Consider the following 17565-nt stretch of genomic DNA (forward strand, 5'->3'; position numbering starts at 1 on the left):
CACATTTGTACTTGCTTCTATTACGGCGGCGGTGTCCGTAGCACTGAGTATGCGGGCAAACTGCCCAAGACAACATTCTGGACGCACACGCAGCTGCTCAAAGACAGGAGCGACATTCACACGGAATACGAGGCACACCGCTCCTAGTAAGCTGTGTGACCAAGCTGCTTATGGGCACAGCAAAAAAAAAAAAAGCTGCTGCTTAGTTTTGCTATCAATTAAAAAAAAAAAACTAGCATAAACCACTGAAACCACTGTTGACAGGTGCAGCCATCTTGAAAGTGCTGATCATTGAACGTTTTATCCCAGACCGCTGTACATGAACACAGCAGATCCATATGTTCATGTGCATGAAAAAACAGCATTGCTCTGCGTAAAACTGACCCTAATAGATGACGCATTTAGAAGTTGAGTGAACACCCATGGTGATCATCACAATGGCTGCACCCATCTGCAGAAACTGAACAGGGTCGCGTATCTCCAAAAACTAATTTTCCATTCGGCTATGCTACCTTAGATAAGACTGGGAAGAAGTTTGACTTCAAGTAACACAAGTTCTAACCAAAGCCGCTTGACAGCACAGAGTGAAATGGGAGAGGAAATACCAAAGCACAGAAGTCAATACGACCCCCAGAGCTATCTGCTAAACAGTCAAATATAAAACAGGAATAGCTACTTTGGTATCCGTGTACCGTGAAAAACATTTTAAATCAACAGGCAAGAGACAAGTGAAAAAAAAAATGAGAGGAAAAGAACAACCCAAAATGCTGGAGAAAGTTCAGTTAAAGTACGATGGATGCATAACTTTTCGTGCGGCCGCTACTCTCAAAGGCAACCACGACACAGAATAACGAACAACCACGAGCGGTGGACTATCTCTACTGCGACAGTGAAGCACAGGCCCTCGGAGTACAGGAGAGTCAGAGTGGTAGCACCTCAAAAATTCTGACCCTGTCGTGCGCCTTCTCGGAGCCAGGTCCCAGCTAAGGACGGCACAAGACTACTGACAACGCCTATAACTGCTTCTCTGGAAAACTACTCAACTGCAGTTTGACGTTCTTGGCTCAGTTTCTCGTGGCACCAAGGTACTCCCATGCTGGTGACATTTAGTGGCCACCAAGACAAACACCACCCCGGAACCATTAATTGTGCCGCGTAGTAGACTTTCAACCAACGTCTTAATCATGCGCACATGGTTTTGGCTCATGTTCAGAAACTTGTTTTCGAGTCACTACCAGGGTAAGTTGCTGTGCAGTAACTTTACATTCCGAGCCATCAGGTGGCACCACTGCACATACCTTCAGCGGTGCCTTTACTTTGTATGACATTATCTGGCTATCTGCCGAGGCGTTTCTGTTTCCAATTTGAAAGTAACAGGCTGCTCACTTGAGCTTCCTTGTTCCAAAAGCTTCCTAGCTTTTTACTGGAGAGCGGCAAGTCGGGCACGTAGGTATGAGCTCTGAATAGAAAGAAAACACCCAAAGACCCTCACATTCCACATAAGACATCGTAATTCACACTCCGAAAAGGATGCGCTTAATTTGGCACTCCCGATCAGCGTATTCAACTCCCATCAACGATGCGACACGTGGCGCAAGCATAGCCAAGAACGTCGACCTGCCATTAATCATTATGTCGTGGAATGTTAGCATGGAGGCCTGCTAGCAACCAGGCAAAGTCTGCCCATCCTCACCAAGTGATCCTCAAAGGCCAAACTGTCACAGCAGCTACAACAAACTGCCAAGTGCCAGACACACATGATGGGGAGACAGTTTTCAGATGCCTCAGCTCCAAACCCTCAATGGACTCATCCAAACAAGTTGTCATGGAAAACGAGTAAAAGCTGCTTGTGTTCAGCTGCACTTTCCAGCAATGTGCTGAGCGAACTCACTAGCACCACAATGCTCAAACATCTGCTCCAAACAATTGGACTGGTTGGTAGAAAAATCCCGAAAGTGTTGCTGCGGCTGCGAACACAGTTAACTCGCGAGTTAGCTGCTCCAACCGCCGAACCCCTTACCAGCAAGCAGAGGATCCAAAACCATTCTGTTCACCAAATGGACCACCAAACATGCACTTGCACGTTTTGGTTTGGACAACGACCATTGTGCATACTCTCTTTCGAAAGTGCTTGTTACATGAATCTGCTCTTTGTGACCACTCCGTGCAAACTTTCACTGCAAACTAGGCCAGAGTGAAGGTTCCCCTGCGTGTCGAAAACCTGCTCGATCCAAACTTCTTTCGAGCTGACAGCCGCGAATGAGAAGAGGACAGGCCATCGCCGGAGCACTCAGAAGCTCTCGGCCTTGAGGAGGGGTGGCCTTCGGAGGTGGTGGCTGCCACCAGTGCCACCCACCTGGGTGCAGGAAGCGGAGGAGACGCCCATGGTGGACGAGGAATCTGGCGGTGGTGGCAGAGGCAGAGGCTTGGCAACACCGATGCGCACGATGCCCCGTGGTGCCCCCTTGAGGGCCTGCACAGCGGCGTCGAGGCCTGCGTGTTGCAGTGGCACGTCGTTGACAAACAGCAGCCGGTCACCGGGGATGAGCCGGCCATCCTGCTGCGCCACGCCACCTGGTACAAGGCTGCGGATGACAATCACCGTCTCGCTCGGGTTCATCGGGTCCTGCGAGTGGGGGAGAAGAGCCGAAACGTAAGCTGCTGCCAAGTCTATACTCACGATGTCCTGAGTTGTAGCTCAATACGGTAGAGGAACATCAAATGTTTGGTTGTAAAGCGAATATGAATAGTAAGAACATGCTGGGAATGGAATAATGCTTCTGAATAATTTCCAATAACAGTACAGGCAGTTTGAGTTAAAAACAAACGCTTCTCTCTGTAATTTGCAAAGTTTTAGAGCTCTCGCAATCCAGGACATTCGGAATGCCCCACGATACATTATCTGCCTCAGCAGCTGTCGATGAAGCACGAGCAGAACAAGCAAAGCTACACAGCCCACGAGTCGTTCTGGGCTGTTTCCACAGAGGCCATATCCCTCCAATTACCACAAAAATCGGCGTCGGACCGGAATATAGGTCGACCCCCCAACTAACCAATTCTAAAAATGAAAAAAATCTTTCTCAGTGAAAAAAGTACCGAAAGTCCCCCTTACCTTGAAACAAATGAGACTCAACAGGTTGCACAATGCTGACAGTATTTATTTTCATTTAAATGCTGCTCATATGTACACCCAGACAATTTTCTAACAGTATCGCACGCCCATCGACCCGTGTGTTTGTAAGTATCTTATCATCACGGCACGGAGCGGCGAAAACAAACAAGGTACGCGCATGTGTACGCATGCGCTTACTCTCGCTGCTTTCACCTCTCCGTGCCGTGATCTCTACTGCTTTCATGCGGACGCATTCGGCAGTCACAGGCAGTGATCTTGCACACAGCTCGCGGACAAACTCCGCAACCTTTCCTTCCAATTCTGGATACGCTGCGGTCCGCCCACGGAATGGTGTTTTCTTCTGTTTGCTACAAGTTGTAATATGCATCTTCTGCCTCCGCCAGTACCGAATGCTCTTTTCAGATACTCCAAATTTGCGCTGTGCCACCAGGTTTCCGTGAGCTTCTGCATACCCAGTCGCGTTTTTCTTGAAGGCAACGGTGAATTGCCGTCGGGTTCTGCTCATTTTGAAACAAAACATGAAAAAGCAGCCTAACGACGGAAACGCAAAATGGAGGTGCCACAACGTCGCCACGCTGCTGCTGATGGCGATGATGATGGAGGCTGTTGACTTCAGCCGCCCACTTTTGCAAGACTTCCATAGTTTTTCCGCCAATGACCGGTATACATATAGGACGGGGATCTACTTTTCGGCATAGTTTTTTTTAAAAAAAAGTTCAACCTATATTCCGGTTTTTACGGTAACCCTGTCCCATGCCAGCTGCAGCCACCCATCCCTGCAAACTTCCCAAACGCCTAGCCATCTGCCTCTTTGCCACATTAACTTTCTTCAGAATCCACTTTCAGGGTTCTTGGAGTGTTTCTAGGCGCTTGGAGTGTTTCTTAGGTTCCCTGAGCGCCCAAAATTGACGCGTGCCTCAGCCCACTTTATTTTTACTAACCACTGTAGAGCCAGCCACCATCAATCGAACTTGGGAGTTTCTGAAGGCCTGCACATCTGCACCCTGTCTTTTGTACTTACCTCACGCAGGAAGGAACAGAAGCCAAGACACGGGATCCCTAAGCAACTACTCTGAATAGCCTTTGGAGTTCCATGAAACTAATCAGATTGAGAACCCCTGCCTGCTCTTTTCCTCCTCCTTAACATCACCCCTATCATTTTCCTTCCCACAGCTCACTGCGCCCTCTCTAGCTGAATTTCAAGCCTCACAACTGGCCTCCAAGTTTCTGCCTCAAGTTCTAGGTGCGCCCTCTAAGTCAACCCACACACACATTAGGCAAGGGACTGCACGTGATTTGCAGCAGCAGCAGCCGGGGACCGACCTGGTAGTCGAGGATGCTGAACCCCAGGCCCCGCTCGCCCTTGAGCAGTTCGACGACGTGCGGCTCACTGCTCCACATGGCCAGGCCTGTGAGGGGCTCCAGGGAGCGGGACCGCAGCTTGACCAGGGGGCCCGGCAGGCCCTCCTCCCAATCCGACTGGGCCAGCGACCCGTCCGACTTGGCCTTGACCAGGGCCGGCAGCGACCCGCCCAGGCCCCCACCACCACCAAACGGAGGTGGCGGCGGAGATGCCGATGAAGACGATGACGGCCGAGCCAGACCTGTGGGGCTCTGCGCCAGGCCTGCACCAAGTATGCAAAACAAGATCAGGTTTGAGGTTGTGAGAACCGTGCCAACGCTCTCCTACAATGAGCATTTGTCCCGAGCTTTCTCCCACTCTGCCTACGCCTTTGTGCACTGGTCTTCACCACAGGGCCACCCTTTGCAGGTGTAGGAGAAAGGCACACTGCGCAAAGGAAGCGCAATGTAGGAGCCAGAACTTTTAGCCTTAGCTGCGTGATGGCAAAGTGAATGCTTTGAACTTTGCACACATAAGAAACAATGCAGGTGCGCTCCATTTTCCTTTCCATCATTTCTATTCCCTAAGAGAGTTTGATGTTCCACAGCATTGTTTTCCATTCAGTGCAGTGTGATGAACTACAGTAGACTCCTGTTAAGACACACTCAGTTAGGACGAATTCTCTGACAAGATAACAATGTGAGAGCATTTGGTTGGTTTCCCATATGGGGTCAGTGTAAAAAGAATCTTTTTCACGTGTGCATCGCGTGTGCTTCAGTTAAGACGAACTTTCACAGCAATTGTGAACCACGGCAACCCCACGCAACAGCGTTCGCAGGGCGCCTGCATCGCTCTGTCGAGGGAAGAAAAAAATGACAAGATTGCTCCTACACAAGGAAAGCACAGCCCCCAAAAGATGGCTTCCACGCACCTTCGCGCAAAACTGTGGGGAAGCCATCTAGCAGGAGCATGCTTTCTTGGGGGAAAGTTTTCTTGCTAGTGCGGAAAAGGCATGGAACCATGGCATCTGGGATGGTCCTGGGCTTAAAAAACTCCGGAGCCACATTTTCAACTGACACGGCGTCGCAACATGCATTATCACGGTGCAGAGATTGCAAGATAGCAGAAAGCCGCATTAGGTGCCCGCTCGTGGAGTTGGTAGCAGCTGTCATATAGAAGGAACAAGTCAAGAGAGCTGGCTACCCAGCTGGGCACCCTCAAAGCACTCCAAGCGGGATGGAAAGCAAAAACAAAATTAAAAACACACACACACAAAAATCAGCTGATACGGGATGCAGTGAAAAAACAAAACTAGACCAGTGCCATTTTCAGGTAGGATAATTTCAGCTAGTTTCATGCTCTCTTTGCAGTTATTATTTCTCTGAAAGTTTATTTTATTCATTGTTTTCATGCAGCTATATTTGGACACACTTAGCACGCTCTTTTTTAGGGGCACTTCTGTTAAGACTAACTTCTCATAAGGCAAACAAATTTTCTAGTCCCTTCAAGCTCATCTTAAGGGGGGACGCGGGTCTTGAAATCGCGAAAAATGGTCAAAAATGGCAATTTTCAAAAATTGCGATTTTGAAGTCTTTAATGTCCCAACTATGCCTCTACAAAATATTTTAGCTGAATTCCAACTCAAAGTATGAAAAAAACGGCAATTTAGAAACGTCGGTGAGCCGAAATTGAACGCCAAGCGCGAAGGTTTGCCCCATTTTCAAGCTGCCGTAGCTCGGCGCGACGCGAACCGATCGGCGCCATCTTGGTCTCGTTTGAAAGCTGGTTTCCCGCTCTCCAATTTGGCGCCTTACGGCAAGCTGTAGACCCTCGCACAGCGGAGCTATCAGCACCCGTTCGCAAGGGGGGAAAGCGTCGCGAGACGGCCGCCGATTGGGTAAAACGGGCGCTCCTCGAGGCGCAGCCCTCTGATTGGCCGTGACGCATGCTTTGCCCCCCGCGGCCGCGTTGTTCGGCTCCTTCCCGTCGTCTGCTTTCGCCTGCACGCCCGTCATTTTTCGCGCTCCTCTTTGTTTCCTAGTATTTTTCGTTCTGCCGTTTTCCTTATCGTTATTGTAGACATTTTGGCTATTGAATCGCTTCTTTTAGCCCCGAATTTCGTGCTTTTGCGTGTATTTGCCTGCCTGGTGTCTGTTCCGTGTGTCACGATGGCCCGAGACGCGCGCTTGAAAGCAAGCACGCGAAAAACAGTCGGCAAAAAGAGACGCGCATGGAATAAGTAGAGCGCTGCATCGTCGAGAACTGCAGCTTCGGTGATGCCGCAAGCTGCTGTACCCTCGGTGGATGCGGCTGGACTGAGCTCGCCAACAACAGCTTCGCCGGTGGACGCGGCTGAACAAACCCTGTTGACGCCAGCATCGCCGGTGGACGCGGCTGGACAATGCCGATCGCCGTCAACTTCGGCGTTACCGCAAGTCTCTGCAGTGCCGGTGGATGTGCCTGGACTAAGCCCGTGGAAAATATCGACTTTTGATACGCTGCAAGCCGCTTCGAATTCCGTGTCGTCGGAAGCGGCCGAGCCGGCTGACCTAAGCCTAACGTCGACTTCGGCGTTTGCGCACGCCGCTTCGTGCTGACGGACGCGGCTGAACCGAGCTCGCGTGCTCAACGCTTCGACAAGCACGCGCAGCGCGGACCTTGGCAGCGCGCCAAGCCGCTGCCGCCGCTGATACATTTGTTTTTTTTTAATATATATATATTTTGAGGAGAACTCGGGGGGGGGGGGGGGGGGGGGGGGGGTGCGCTCGGCGAACTTGGCAGAGCGCCAAGACGTTGTGCGCTCTAAGCTGAAGCTTGAACATTTGAACATTCGCATTAGACACTCCTCACTGTCCTGTTTTTAACCTCGCAAGAAGCAGTTTCTCGCTTCAACCAAGGAATGGCAACAACCAGCAGAGCTGTTGCAGCACAGCTTGGTTACAGGCCTGGGAGCTGCCTCATTGGTAGGAGCCTTGAAAAAGATAAACAGAGGCTGTGCAGGTCTGATAAGGGTCACACCAATGCTGAAAAGGTGAAGAAGAGGATGGCCAAGAAGCACAAGCCTGACAGCACCCATGACTACTGCCCAGGACTTTTGTGAATGTGTGGCAGATTCAAAGAAAATAGCAAGTGATTTTCGGAGCTTTTTTTTTTGTCAAGTGCCAATGCAATACAGAGGTTTTCATAATCTTTACATGAACAGATTTCTGTAAATTTGGTGTTATTGTGTTCAGCAATGACTGGGCGGCATGCTAAAGCATTAAATTTTTCCATATGATCAGTAAACAAAAATGGCAGAGTAAGCAAAACTTTGAATGCAATTTTCTCAGCTTTGCTTTTTCGATCAAATGCTTTTGCCTTACGGAACTTTTCATAATGTTTGCATCGACTGATTTTATTGAAGTAGGTATCATTTTTTTCAGCAACACCTCAGCTACATCCTAAAGCTTTCCAATTTTCATTAAACCCAATAGACTAGCAATTAGGTCAGATCTAAGCTAATTACTCCCACATTGTTTTTTTCTTTCCTACTTTGTTATTCATTCATGACCTATGTGATGACTTTTTAAAAATTTCTTTAGCTTTAGGATGTGCAATGGGCCCTTAAGAATGACAGCATTACTTCAAAACTAGTTTTTTTAATTAAGAAACCACCATAATGGCCCGTAAGAAAAGACCTAAGTGGCATAAATTATTTTGCCATATCTTCATTTCTAGATGAGATATATAAAATCTGAATATATATTTGGGATTAGCATTCAAAGATATATCTGCATGCCAATTTTCAGGAAGATATGTTAAGAAATAAAAAAAAAGTTTTCAAGACCCTCATCCCCCCTTAAAGAAAGTCTACTGCACATACTGTACACCATACTGTACTGTACTGTACACCACTGACCCTGAAATATTACAGAATAAAGTTTTAAACCCGGCGTTTGGCGCATAATAGCCTCAGGTGCTTATGCATTATGAAACCCATCGCAACACATTTCATCTCACAGCTGCGCTACCAAATGCTTGCTAAGGTTTCTTACGAACTAAAATGACATCAACTAGGCACAGTAAAATCTTGACAATTTTTTTCGTAAAATGTGACAAAAAACCCATTATCCGAGAAAATGTGTGATCCAAACCCCATAATTTTGAAAGCGTAACTGAAGAACGAGGTACACTTTTGAACTGACACTTTCACTAGAAAAAATATTGGTTAGCATTTCTTGGCGCAGGGCCTGCGTGGCTCCTTTTCTAGTGCCAGCAGAGTTCAGTTCACATTTGCATTACACTAAGTGAAACTGAAAATTGGGAAAGTGAAACCTCTTCCACATTGTATGCAGATGCGTTGCCTCCTTCCACCATACTACTGGGGAGAAACCACCGCAGGGGCTGAATGTTGCAGCAATCCTGATGTTCATGCTGCGCACCCCAGACACTGACACTGACCATCCCCTAGTCCTTAGGCACTGCAAAGAAGCAGCTGTGTTTCCCTTCACTATTTAAGTCCCCACTGGAACAGCCCATTAGTATATTAGCATATTTTTTTTTTCTTTTGAGTGCTTCTCCCTGTTGCAAATGTGCACTGCAGAGGAGCCACAACTACGAGAGACTGCAAATGCATTTCAGTTTTCCATGTCACGTGCCTCCAGGTTCCGCCCACTCATAAGTTTGCACATATGCGGTTGGTTGCTAATCCTATTATAGGACCAGAATGTGTCGATATTGTTATGAAGACGATGAAGCTGGCAGTGGCGCAATACGAAGCGCTCACGCTAGGCCAGCGGCCATTAAATCATCTCTCTGCCAATGTCCACCGTGCCTCATTCTTCGGCTGGCCACCACGTAACACTTGGTGGAGGCACGGAGTGTCATGCCAGAGATATGAACAATGGCAGCGATATTATTTAATGGCTGCTGGCCTAATGCAAGCGCTGCGCCCAACGCCACTGCCAGCTTCATCTTCGTAACAATATTTTGAACACAGCAGCCAGACAATTGTATCACCTGGGCACGTATTAATGAAAACAAGAGAATAACTCTAGGAGGTACTTTTATTGCATGAAAATTTTCAGCATATGAACTGGGTACACGAGGTTCTACTGTACTATAATGAAACAAAAAAAGGAATGAAAATAATACTCCCCGCCCATGCAGGTTAAGGCCAATTCACACGACGGACCGTTCGCCCGTGGTCCGCGCATCACGTGTTCGTGCGTCACCAAATTGAGAGGCATGCTGTCAGCCCGCAGACTCGACAACCAAGGAAGTTACAAGTGCCTCTCCCCTCGCGGGAATTAGCGGCGGCCCACGAAGATGCGCGCGCCAGCTCTGGCAACCACCGCTCTTGCCATTATTTCAGCTGCCGCATTTTGCTGGGCTAGCAAGACGGCCCAGGCCATTGAGGATTTGGACAAAGGGCCGCACCTGCACCATTCAATTGCACTCAGGGGTCGGGAGGAAAAACCAGTTTGACCAGCGTTGCCAAACGCTTTAAAATAATCTGGCAACAGTGGTACACCCAGCATGTCGACACCTGCTTGATGTCATCGGATCGCAGGCCAGTTTTTAGTGGCGCATGAACAAGTAATGCGCAGGCTGCGGGCAAACGGACCGTCGTGTGAATCGGCCTTTATATGACAAACTCTGGCGCGACTCTCTAAAAAGACTGACTAGCCTGTGATCACGGCTGGTGCTGCTTCTTAATTATTTTTCCACAATATCCACTTTTCACGCTACGCAGAGCGGTTCCTCCTCAGCACTGCAGATGACTTTGCAACAAGCATAATGAAAGCGAGGCAACGCACCCGTGTAGCTGCTGCTGTCGTCAGCGAAGGGGTCGGATTCATCAGCAGCAGCACGCGAGGGCGACCGCCGGCTGATGCTGCCCAGAGCCGGAGGTCCGTGCAGTGGCAGTGGAGGGGGTAGGGGGCGGGAACACACCAGCCGCACGTGCAGCGGCAGCTGCTTGAGGGCACCCACCACCTCCCGGTGGTGCAGCCCCAGCAGCTGACGCCCATTCACCTGCGCACACACACAAACATGAAGAAGACCACTCAGCATTCTTCTCTCCACGAACATCAACCCGATTTGCATAACGGAGTTTGCTTTAAGTTGGCTCTACAAAATAACGCTTGACAGAAGGCTTAAATTCTAACTAATCAAGATCAGTGAATTCAAAAAAGTATAACGATAATTTGCTTATCCTGAAACTCCATTTATATCAAAATATTTGTCTCGTTTTTACTACTTTAAGTTACGGAGAGCTAAGTGTAAAAAAGCTTGCCAGCAGGAGCAGCTACAGTGCAGTACAAAGCATAAGGCACCTTGACATTATGTCAACCACACGAGAGTAAACAACTACTTTTACAATTAAATAGGCTCATGCAACAAGCTACACGCTTCTTTCATGAAAATTATAGTCACTGGATGACAATGTAACCACAGCAAGAGATCAGTAAGTGATGAAAACACGAAACCCTGCTTATGAGAGACCTCTCTTCTCTCTTATAACAGACAAATGCTATTCTCCAGTACCTGTCTGCTATAAAAGGGGCTCAACTGCATTCGCACACTGTACAATTATATAGCTTCTTAATTCACCACATCTTCAGTATGAAATGTCTTTAGTATGGATCACTAACAATCATCAATACAGATTATGGTTTCGGCCGGCGAAGAGAGATGCATTGTTGATGCACCCTCAACCACACCTCAACAAGAGAGATGGAAAAGTACAGTAGAACCCTGCTGTTACATTCCCAGGTGGTGCGTTTTCCCGGCTGCTACGTTTCTGTGAACCCGTCCTATCCAAGCTCCCACAGAAACCCATGCACTACAATCTCAGCTGTTACATCGCAAATGTGGCAGCTTTCCTGCATGCTACGTCGCGAATGTCACTTCGCGATAGCGCTGGCATTTTGACAGCCTACATTTAGCGCATGCAGAACGGCCACAGGACAAAAGCGGAACTCTAGATTTCACATCGATTTGGTTTGGTTTATGGGGGTTTAACGTCCCAAAGCGTCTCAGGCTATGAGGGACGCTGTAGTGAAGGGCTCCGGAAATTTCGACCACCTGGCATTCTTTAACATGCACTGACATCGCACAGCACACGGGCCTCTAGAAATTCGCCTCCATCGAAATTCGACCGCCGAGATTTCACATCGGAGCTTGGCTGCCACCCTGTTCGGCAGCTTCCGGCATGTAGCACCACGTCTACCCCGAGAACACATATGGGTAGCGTGAATCTCATTGCGGGTGTTGCTGCAGTTCCATTACCACTGCAGCACAAGTGCAAACGGCCGAAGGCGCGAAAACGAAACTATGCCGCGGGCAGCGCTTTACGAGATGCAGTTGCAAGGCTTGGCCTTGAGGCATGTTTCGGTCATGCGAGTTTTTCCCGTCGCCAACAGCTTAAAAATGAAATTTCGAGGTTCTAATAGACAAGGATAATAGGATTAAAACGGCCACCAGAAACATAATGCAGAAGCGCGCACCCGTGACCAAACTTTGCCTGCTTCGCACACCCGCTCCCTTTGCTACAGCCTCCCATCCACCAGCAGCAGCGCGAACAGACAGAGAGGCATTGCAAGGTGTTTATGAGTTTCTGTGTGTGCGAATGATTGCAAGAGCCACAAAGCCTAGCAAATTCCAGAGAAGCAGCATGTTTCCCTAAGTAAAAAAAAAAAAGCAAGCAATGACAGAGACTGTTTCTTTTTTTTTTTTGCACATGCGCTTCCTGGCTGATATGTTTCCCAGCTATAAACTTTTTCTTTTTTTCTGCGAAAAACGCAATGGGGTTCCACTATACGAAGCACAAAGAGTTCTCAGCAGTACCTGCAGCAGCTCATCCCCTGGACGCAGGCGGCCGTTGAGCCCCACGGGGCCGTCTGGCAGCACCGAGCGGATGTAGTGGTGCGGGCGCACCTCCCGGCCATCCTCCACGTCCACCGTGCCCTCGAGCGAGATGCCCAGGCCACCACCAGGCTCAAACTTGCTCAGTTGTGCCACCTGCAGAGGGGCAGGGAGTGAGACGATGCAGCGGACTTAGCCACGTAATAGTTCAAGGGAACTAACAGAATGGTGTACCCTTCCCTCAAACTTCACATCCTAAACAGTGTACTATTGAGTCAGCAAAAAAAAGCTCATGAATTTTGCCCTTCTGCAAACCCCAGTGTTAGTGTGACTCAGAATATGCTGACACAAATCGAAATGGCTGTCCATCTCATCTCCCCCTATACTCCATTTCACACATAGCAGGCAACGCTGCAGAGGCCACAGAAGTGGTGCGTCCACGAAACCATATTAATCCGCCACGTATCATTCGCTCTTTTTCACAGAAGTGGTGCGTCCACGAAACCATATTAATCCGCCACGTATCATTCGCTCTTTTTGAAACTCCGGTGAGTGTTTGGAAGAAAACAAAAAGCGGTACAAAACGACGTGATGGCCTTAAGATCACCGCAGAAGTTGTGAGGCGCTCAGTGTTTGGGCCCTCTGTCTGTAATGTTCACTGCATATAAACTACTCTTTGGGCACGGATTGAGGAGCGATTTGCCCCGCCAATTGTGTATCATACCGCCGCATGTAATTCTTACTTCTCGAAGTCTCGATAAGTCAGAGGACAAAAAGTGTGGCAAGAGGTAAAACGAAGTCGGAGATTGCCATTCACGGCACTTAAGATCCTTCGCGACGAAATATGCTTGCGTTTACTTTGGCTGCAGAGCAAACTACAGTAAAACCTCGTTACTACGAACATCAGATTAACGAAATTTCCAGATTTACGAATTTTTTTAAAATCCCCGCCAAAATGCCTCTATTTTAAATGTAAGAAACTTTCACTACTACGAATTTCAAGTTACCGAATATTTCAGAATAACGTATGTAATTTAATCTTGCAATCATCGCAAGACACTCGTTATTGCGAAGTTCCGTCAAAGTTTCGTACCAAATCCCTGAAGCTGACGCCTATCATCATCATCCGAAGCAGCAGCTATGCGCTGGGGAACCCGTTGCAACGGATACAGCCCCAGCAGCATCGGCATCAACGCTAGTGTCGCGTTGAATGAATATAGGCTAGGCGGCACAAGCTGCCGCCCGATACAAAGGGTAAGGCCATTATCATCCATCCAGCGTGTGGTCGCAAACTGCGCCGTAGTCTTAAGTCTATTCAGTGCAGTGTCACCACGTCGACAGCGAACAGTAGGATTTGCAAAGTTATCAGCGCTGTGATTGTGTTGTGCATTAGCTTTGCTGACAATGAGTTCTCCTGGCTCCCGCATTACAAAGAAGCGACGCCAGTTTTCGCTTAAAGAAAAAGCGGACATTCTGTTGCAGCTGAATGCTGGAAAAAAGCAAGTGGACTTGTGCAGGAAGCTTGACATCACACAGTCAACAAATACAACGATGCTCAAAGATCGGGACAAGATCATAAAACTACATCGAGAGTCGCTCCCTCAAGAAAACGTCTGCGGCTGGGCAACTACCGTGGACAGCGACTTTCGAATTATGTGGATAGCGACAGCGTGGCGGCTACATCCGCGGAGCTCACCACCGAAGACATCGTGAATCAAGTGCATGAGCAAGAAGAATGTAGACGATGGCGACACTGGATCAGCGCACGAAGAGGAAGAGATTGTTTCCGGCTCGGATGTCCTAGTCTTTCTAGAAAAGACCCGATCATTCCTCGGGCGCTGAAAAGATGTCCCCGATGACGTGCACAGGAAGGTCGAGGATGTGGAGGCGTTCGTCCTGCAGCGCTTGTCTACTCGCCAGAAGAAGATAACAGACCTCTTCAAGCAATAAATTGTAGTTAAACTGTGCCCAGCGTTATCGTTTATTATTTACTTACCAATACATAAATCTGCTGCAAAGGTACGTAATTTTAGTTCTTGTGATGGATTACCGACAGGAAAATAAAGGTTTTTCAGTACTACGATATTTCAAAATAACGAATTAAATTCGGCGGTCCCGTGAAGTTCGTTGTAACGAGATTCTACTGTAGTACTTTTTGGGCGCGGATTTCCCCTGCGGAAACAGCCGCGCTAGCTTTGGCAGCGTTGCCTGCTATGTATGAAGCGGAGTACAGTAATGTGCGAGCATCCAATTCCTCCTCAACAAAAAATTCCAGCCAGAAAAATCTGCCAAAAGCTTCAGCACGAATACAGCATACTGCCCTCCACAATGATGCATGCAAGGGTGTGAGAAGTGTCAATAAGAGGGTGAAACACTTAATGATGATCAGACAAGCATTGCAGATCAGCCTCAGAATGGTCGCCTTCAGAGAGCGGCGATCGAGGCAAACAAGAACTGTTTGGTGATCTCATCAAAGACGCCAGGCACATCACATTCGATGGAACAGAAAAAATGGTTCAAGTCATGCTTAACGGAATAATGGTGCAGATCAAGTGACAGGACAGCAAGAGATCACACACACACACAAGCGCCACGCTGTCCTGTCACTTGATCTGCGCCATTATTCCGTTAAAGGGGCCCCGAAACACATTTTCAGTGCATTTTTTTTCCCGTTGGTTGCATAGAAGGAGTTATAGTGATGCTATTAGCATCGGTCGTACCGCGTATACTCCGATTTTTAATATTTTATTTAGCTCGCAAAAACAAATTCATGGCGCTGACGGTGTCACCATACAGTGGCGGTTTTTAGCATCGGATATGACATCACAGAGGCAAGCTTTATGATTGGACAAAGAGTAAATGTACTGCAAATTGTGTTAAGAACTAGAGATACGTTTTGTCAAGTTTTTGTGTTCTATATTACATTAACAAAACCTACTTGTTTGCCCTAGATAAAACCACTGTAAAGCAAGTAAAACAAAAATACACCACTAGAGGCTCTGGCTACTTTTTCCATCGACGGACTTTGCGCCTCTCTGTAAACATCCTACGACCTAGCACACTAACACTTATGGGTACTTTCTATGTATCTGAGAGCGGTTTTGCAGAGTTGATCCGATAGAGCCATTGCACTCTATAAGCGTTCGTTTCGGTAACAAGGAATGATGCGTTCAGTTCACATTTAGCAGACAGTGCGCATCGTCAGCTTGTGGAGGATCACCGGGGGGGGGGGGCAGATGGCGCTACGTTCCCGTCAACAGCGCGCGCTCCTTGCTCGCCGTGACCAACCAGCACACTAGGGGCGATGGTTGGCAGTAAGCAGTAGCGGTACGCGCTATGCTAAATGTGTCTGATATCTTGCGCAGGCTGTCACACCGTCGCAGTATCTTGTGCTCGAGAAGGAATCCATAAGTAAGGGAACGTCACTGATCAGTGTTCCCTTCTGCGCCGTCGTGGTGACGAAGCATCGCTGAGTCAGCTGGGCGTTCACATGGTTGTTGTAGCCATGCAAACGGCGCCGCCAGCCTTGACATGAACGAGTTACAGAGAACAGGCAATCATGGAGTGTAAACTTCCGCCACGTGCTAAAATAGGCTGTTTTGATTGGTCGCACAGTGTGCAGTCATTGGGAGAGTGAAATGGGAATGGGAAGCTGCGCAAAAATAGAGTTGAGGTCAGCATTTTGTTTGCTTGTATTTTGAAATTTCTTCATTGAATAACTCCCGTTCCTATGCATCGATTCTCGTAATTCTTTTTGAGTCAGCATCTGTGCGACATAAAGAATCCATCTGCAGTGTAACCGGCATCCGTTCAAGCAGTGTTTCGCAGCCCCTTTAAGCATATCTGACCAACTTGCCCAATCCTTTACTGTTCAAGTCAGACACAACAGAGTTCCGGAGATGCCTGAAAGCTCAGATTATGACGAAATTTGTGCCCTTGTTGACTAGAAAACACTAATCTTAGTTTGAAAACACCACTGTCACCACCACCGCCAAGTTCTGAAAACACCACACCCTTCAGTGACATCTCACGGCACAATGCTTCCCTCAGCAGTACATATTCCTGATCAGCGCAGTTACATTTTATGCACGTCAAAGACAGAGGACAATGCTTACCACAATCTCAAACTCTGGTCCAACCACATTGCTCCAGTGGGCCACGATTGATGCCTCCGTTTTTGGATCCAGCTCACCAGCTAGAAATCAAGAAGTGATAAGCTTAGTGTAAGCTACACCAGAGAAGCTCAGTTCAAGGCCTTATGCGTACCTACTTCAGAAGCCTTACAAACAGCCAAAAGCAGCCAAACCAAACTAAAAACTTGTTCTTTTAGCACTTCCACTTTTCGTCAGACTATCCCATGCTGTAAAGCATGAAATGACTTAACGCTTTTCATATTCAAAGTGCATCCCTTAAGCTGCTATAACTGAATGGTTGACCTCACCCTGCACTGTACATAGAGCACTGAGCGGTCACACAATAATCTAAATATTTCATTAACGACAGTAGAAAAATGAAAGGTTGAGTTATGACTGTTTATCCTGAAGGAACAAATGTATACTTTGGACTCGGTGGGACACAACAAATGCTACAAATAATCGAAGTTTGAAATATCCGTGAACTTTTTAAAAAATTCACTTTGCAGTGAGAAACTGGCATGAAAAATCGAAAACATCGCCATTTCCAATGTTCCGTTTGTAGACGTCGTATTTGAGCCAGAGTCATACTTTGATGACTACCACCACCTCGCGCCACTGATACTAGACTGTGCTAGGCAGCCGACCACAGATCACGCCGCGAAAACACCGCTCCACGTGCGCCACGAAAATCGAAAAGAGAGTTGGCTTCCTTAGACAATGATGATCATAAAGACTAAGAAGGAGAACCCATTGGAAGAGGTGAGCGCCTCCAATTGCACCACAGGCACCCCCACCCCAACGGCCGACTGCCCATTGGCCCCGCACTGCAGACATCGTCCTCTATGCCGCCTTCCCATTTACAATGCAATCGCATGTCCTGGCTCACGCACTCTCTTTCGTAGGCCACTTTAATGGCAATGAAGAGCACGCCAGTAAATAGAGTGGCAACAATGACGAACAAATAGCCAAGCCATTACAAGCCAGTCTATCCGACCAATTCTGTTTAAATCAAAGATGGCATTTTTTACAGCAGCAAAGAGCCGGTTGGTTATGGCAGTGATGCCCACTTGCATCCATGTTAGGTAGAAAAAAAAAAACCTTAGGTC

General features: G+C 47.9%; 1 protein-coding gene across 1 annotated transcript in view; it reads right to left on the reverse strand.

Annotated features, from left to right (window-relative positions):
- The window catches only part of LOC144111455 (multiple PDZ domain protein-like), a 201817-nt gene that overhangs the window by 140175 nt on the left and 44077 nt on the right, over window positions 1–17565 (reverse strand). Inside the window, exons 11-15 of the mRNA XM_077644763.1 lie at window positions 16439–16518; window positions 12306–12479; window positions 10274–10490; window positions 4457–4758; window positions 2357–2626 (exon numbers count right to left, since the gene is read on the reverse strand). Coding sequence (XP_077500889.1) covers window positions 2357–2626; window positions 4457–4758; window positions 10274–10490; window positions 12306–12479; window positions 16439–16518 — 1043 coding nt within the window. The remainder of the gene's footprint in view (window positions 1–2356; window positions 2627–4456; window positions 4759–10273; window positions 10491–12305; window positions 12480–16438; window positions 16519–17565) is intronic.

Source organism: Amblyomma americanum, chromosome 11, assembly GCF_052857255.1.
Source record: "Amblyomma americanum isolate KBUSLIRL-KWMA chromosome 11, ASM5285725v1, whole genome shotgun sequence".
Classification (NCBI taxonomy): domain Eukaryota; kingdom Metazoa; phylum Arthropoda; class Arachnida; order Ixodida; family Ixodidae; genus Amblyomma; species Amblyomma americanum.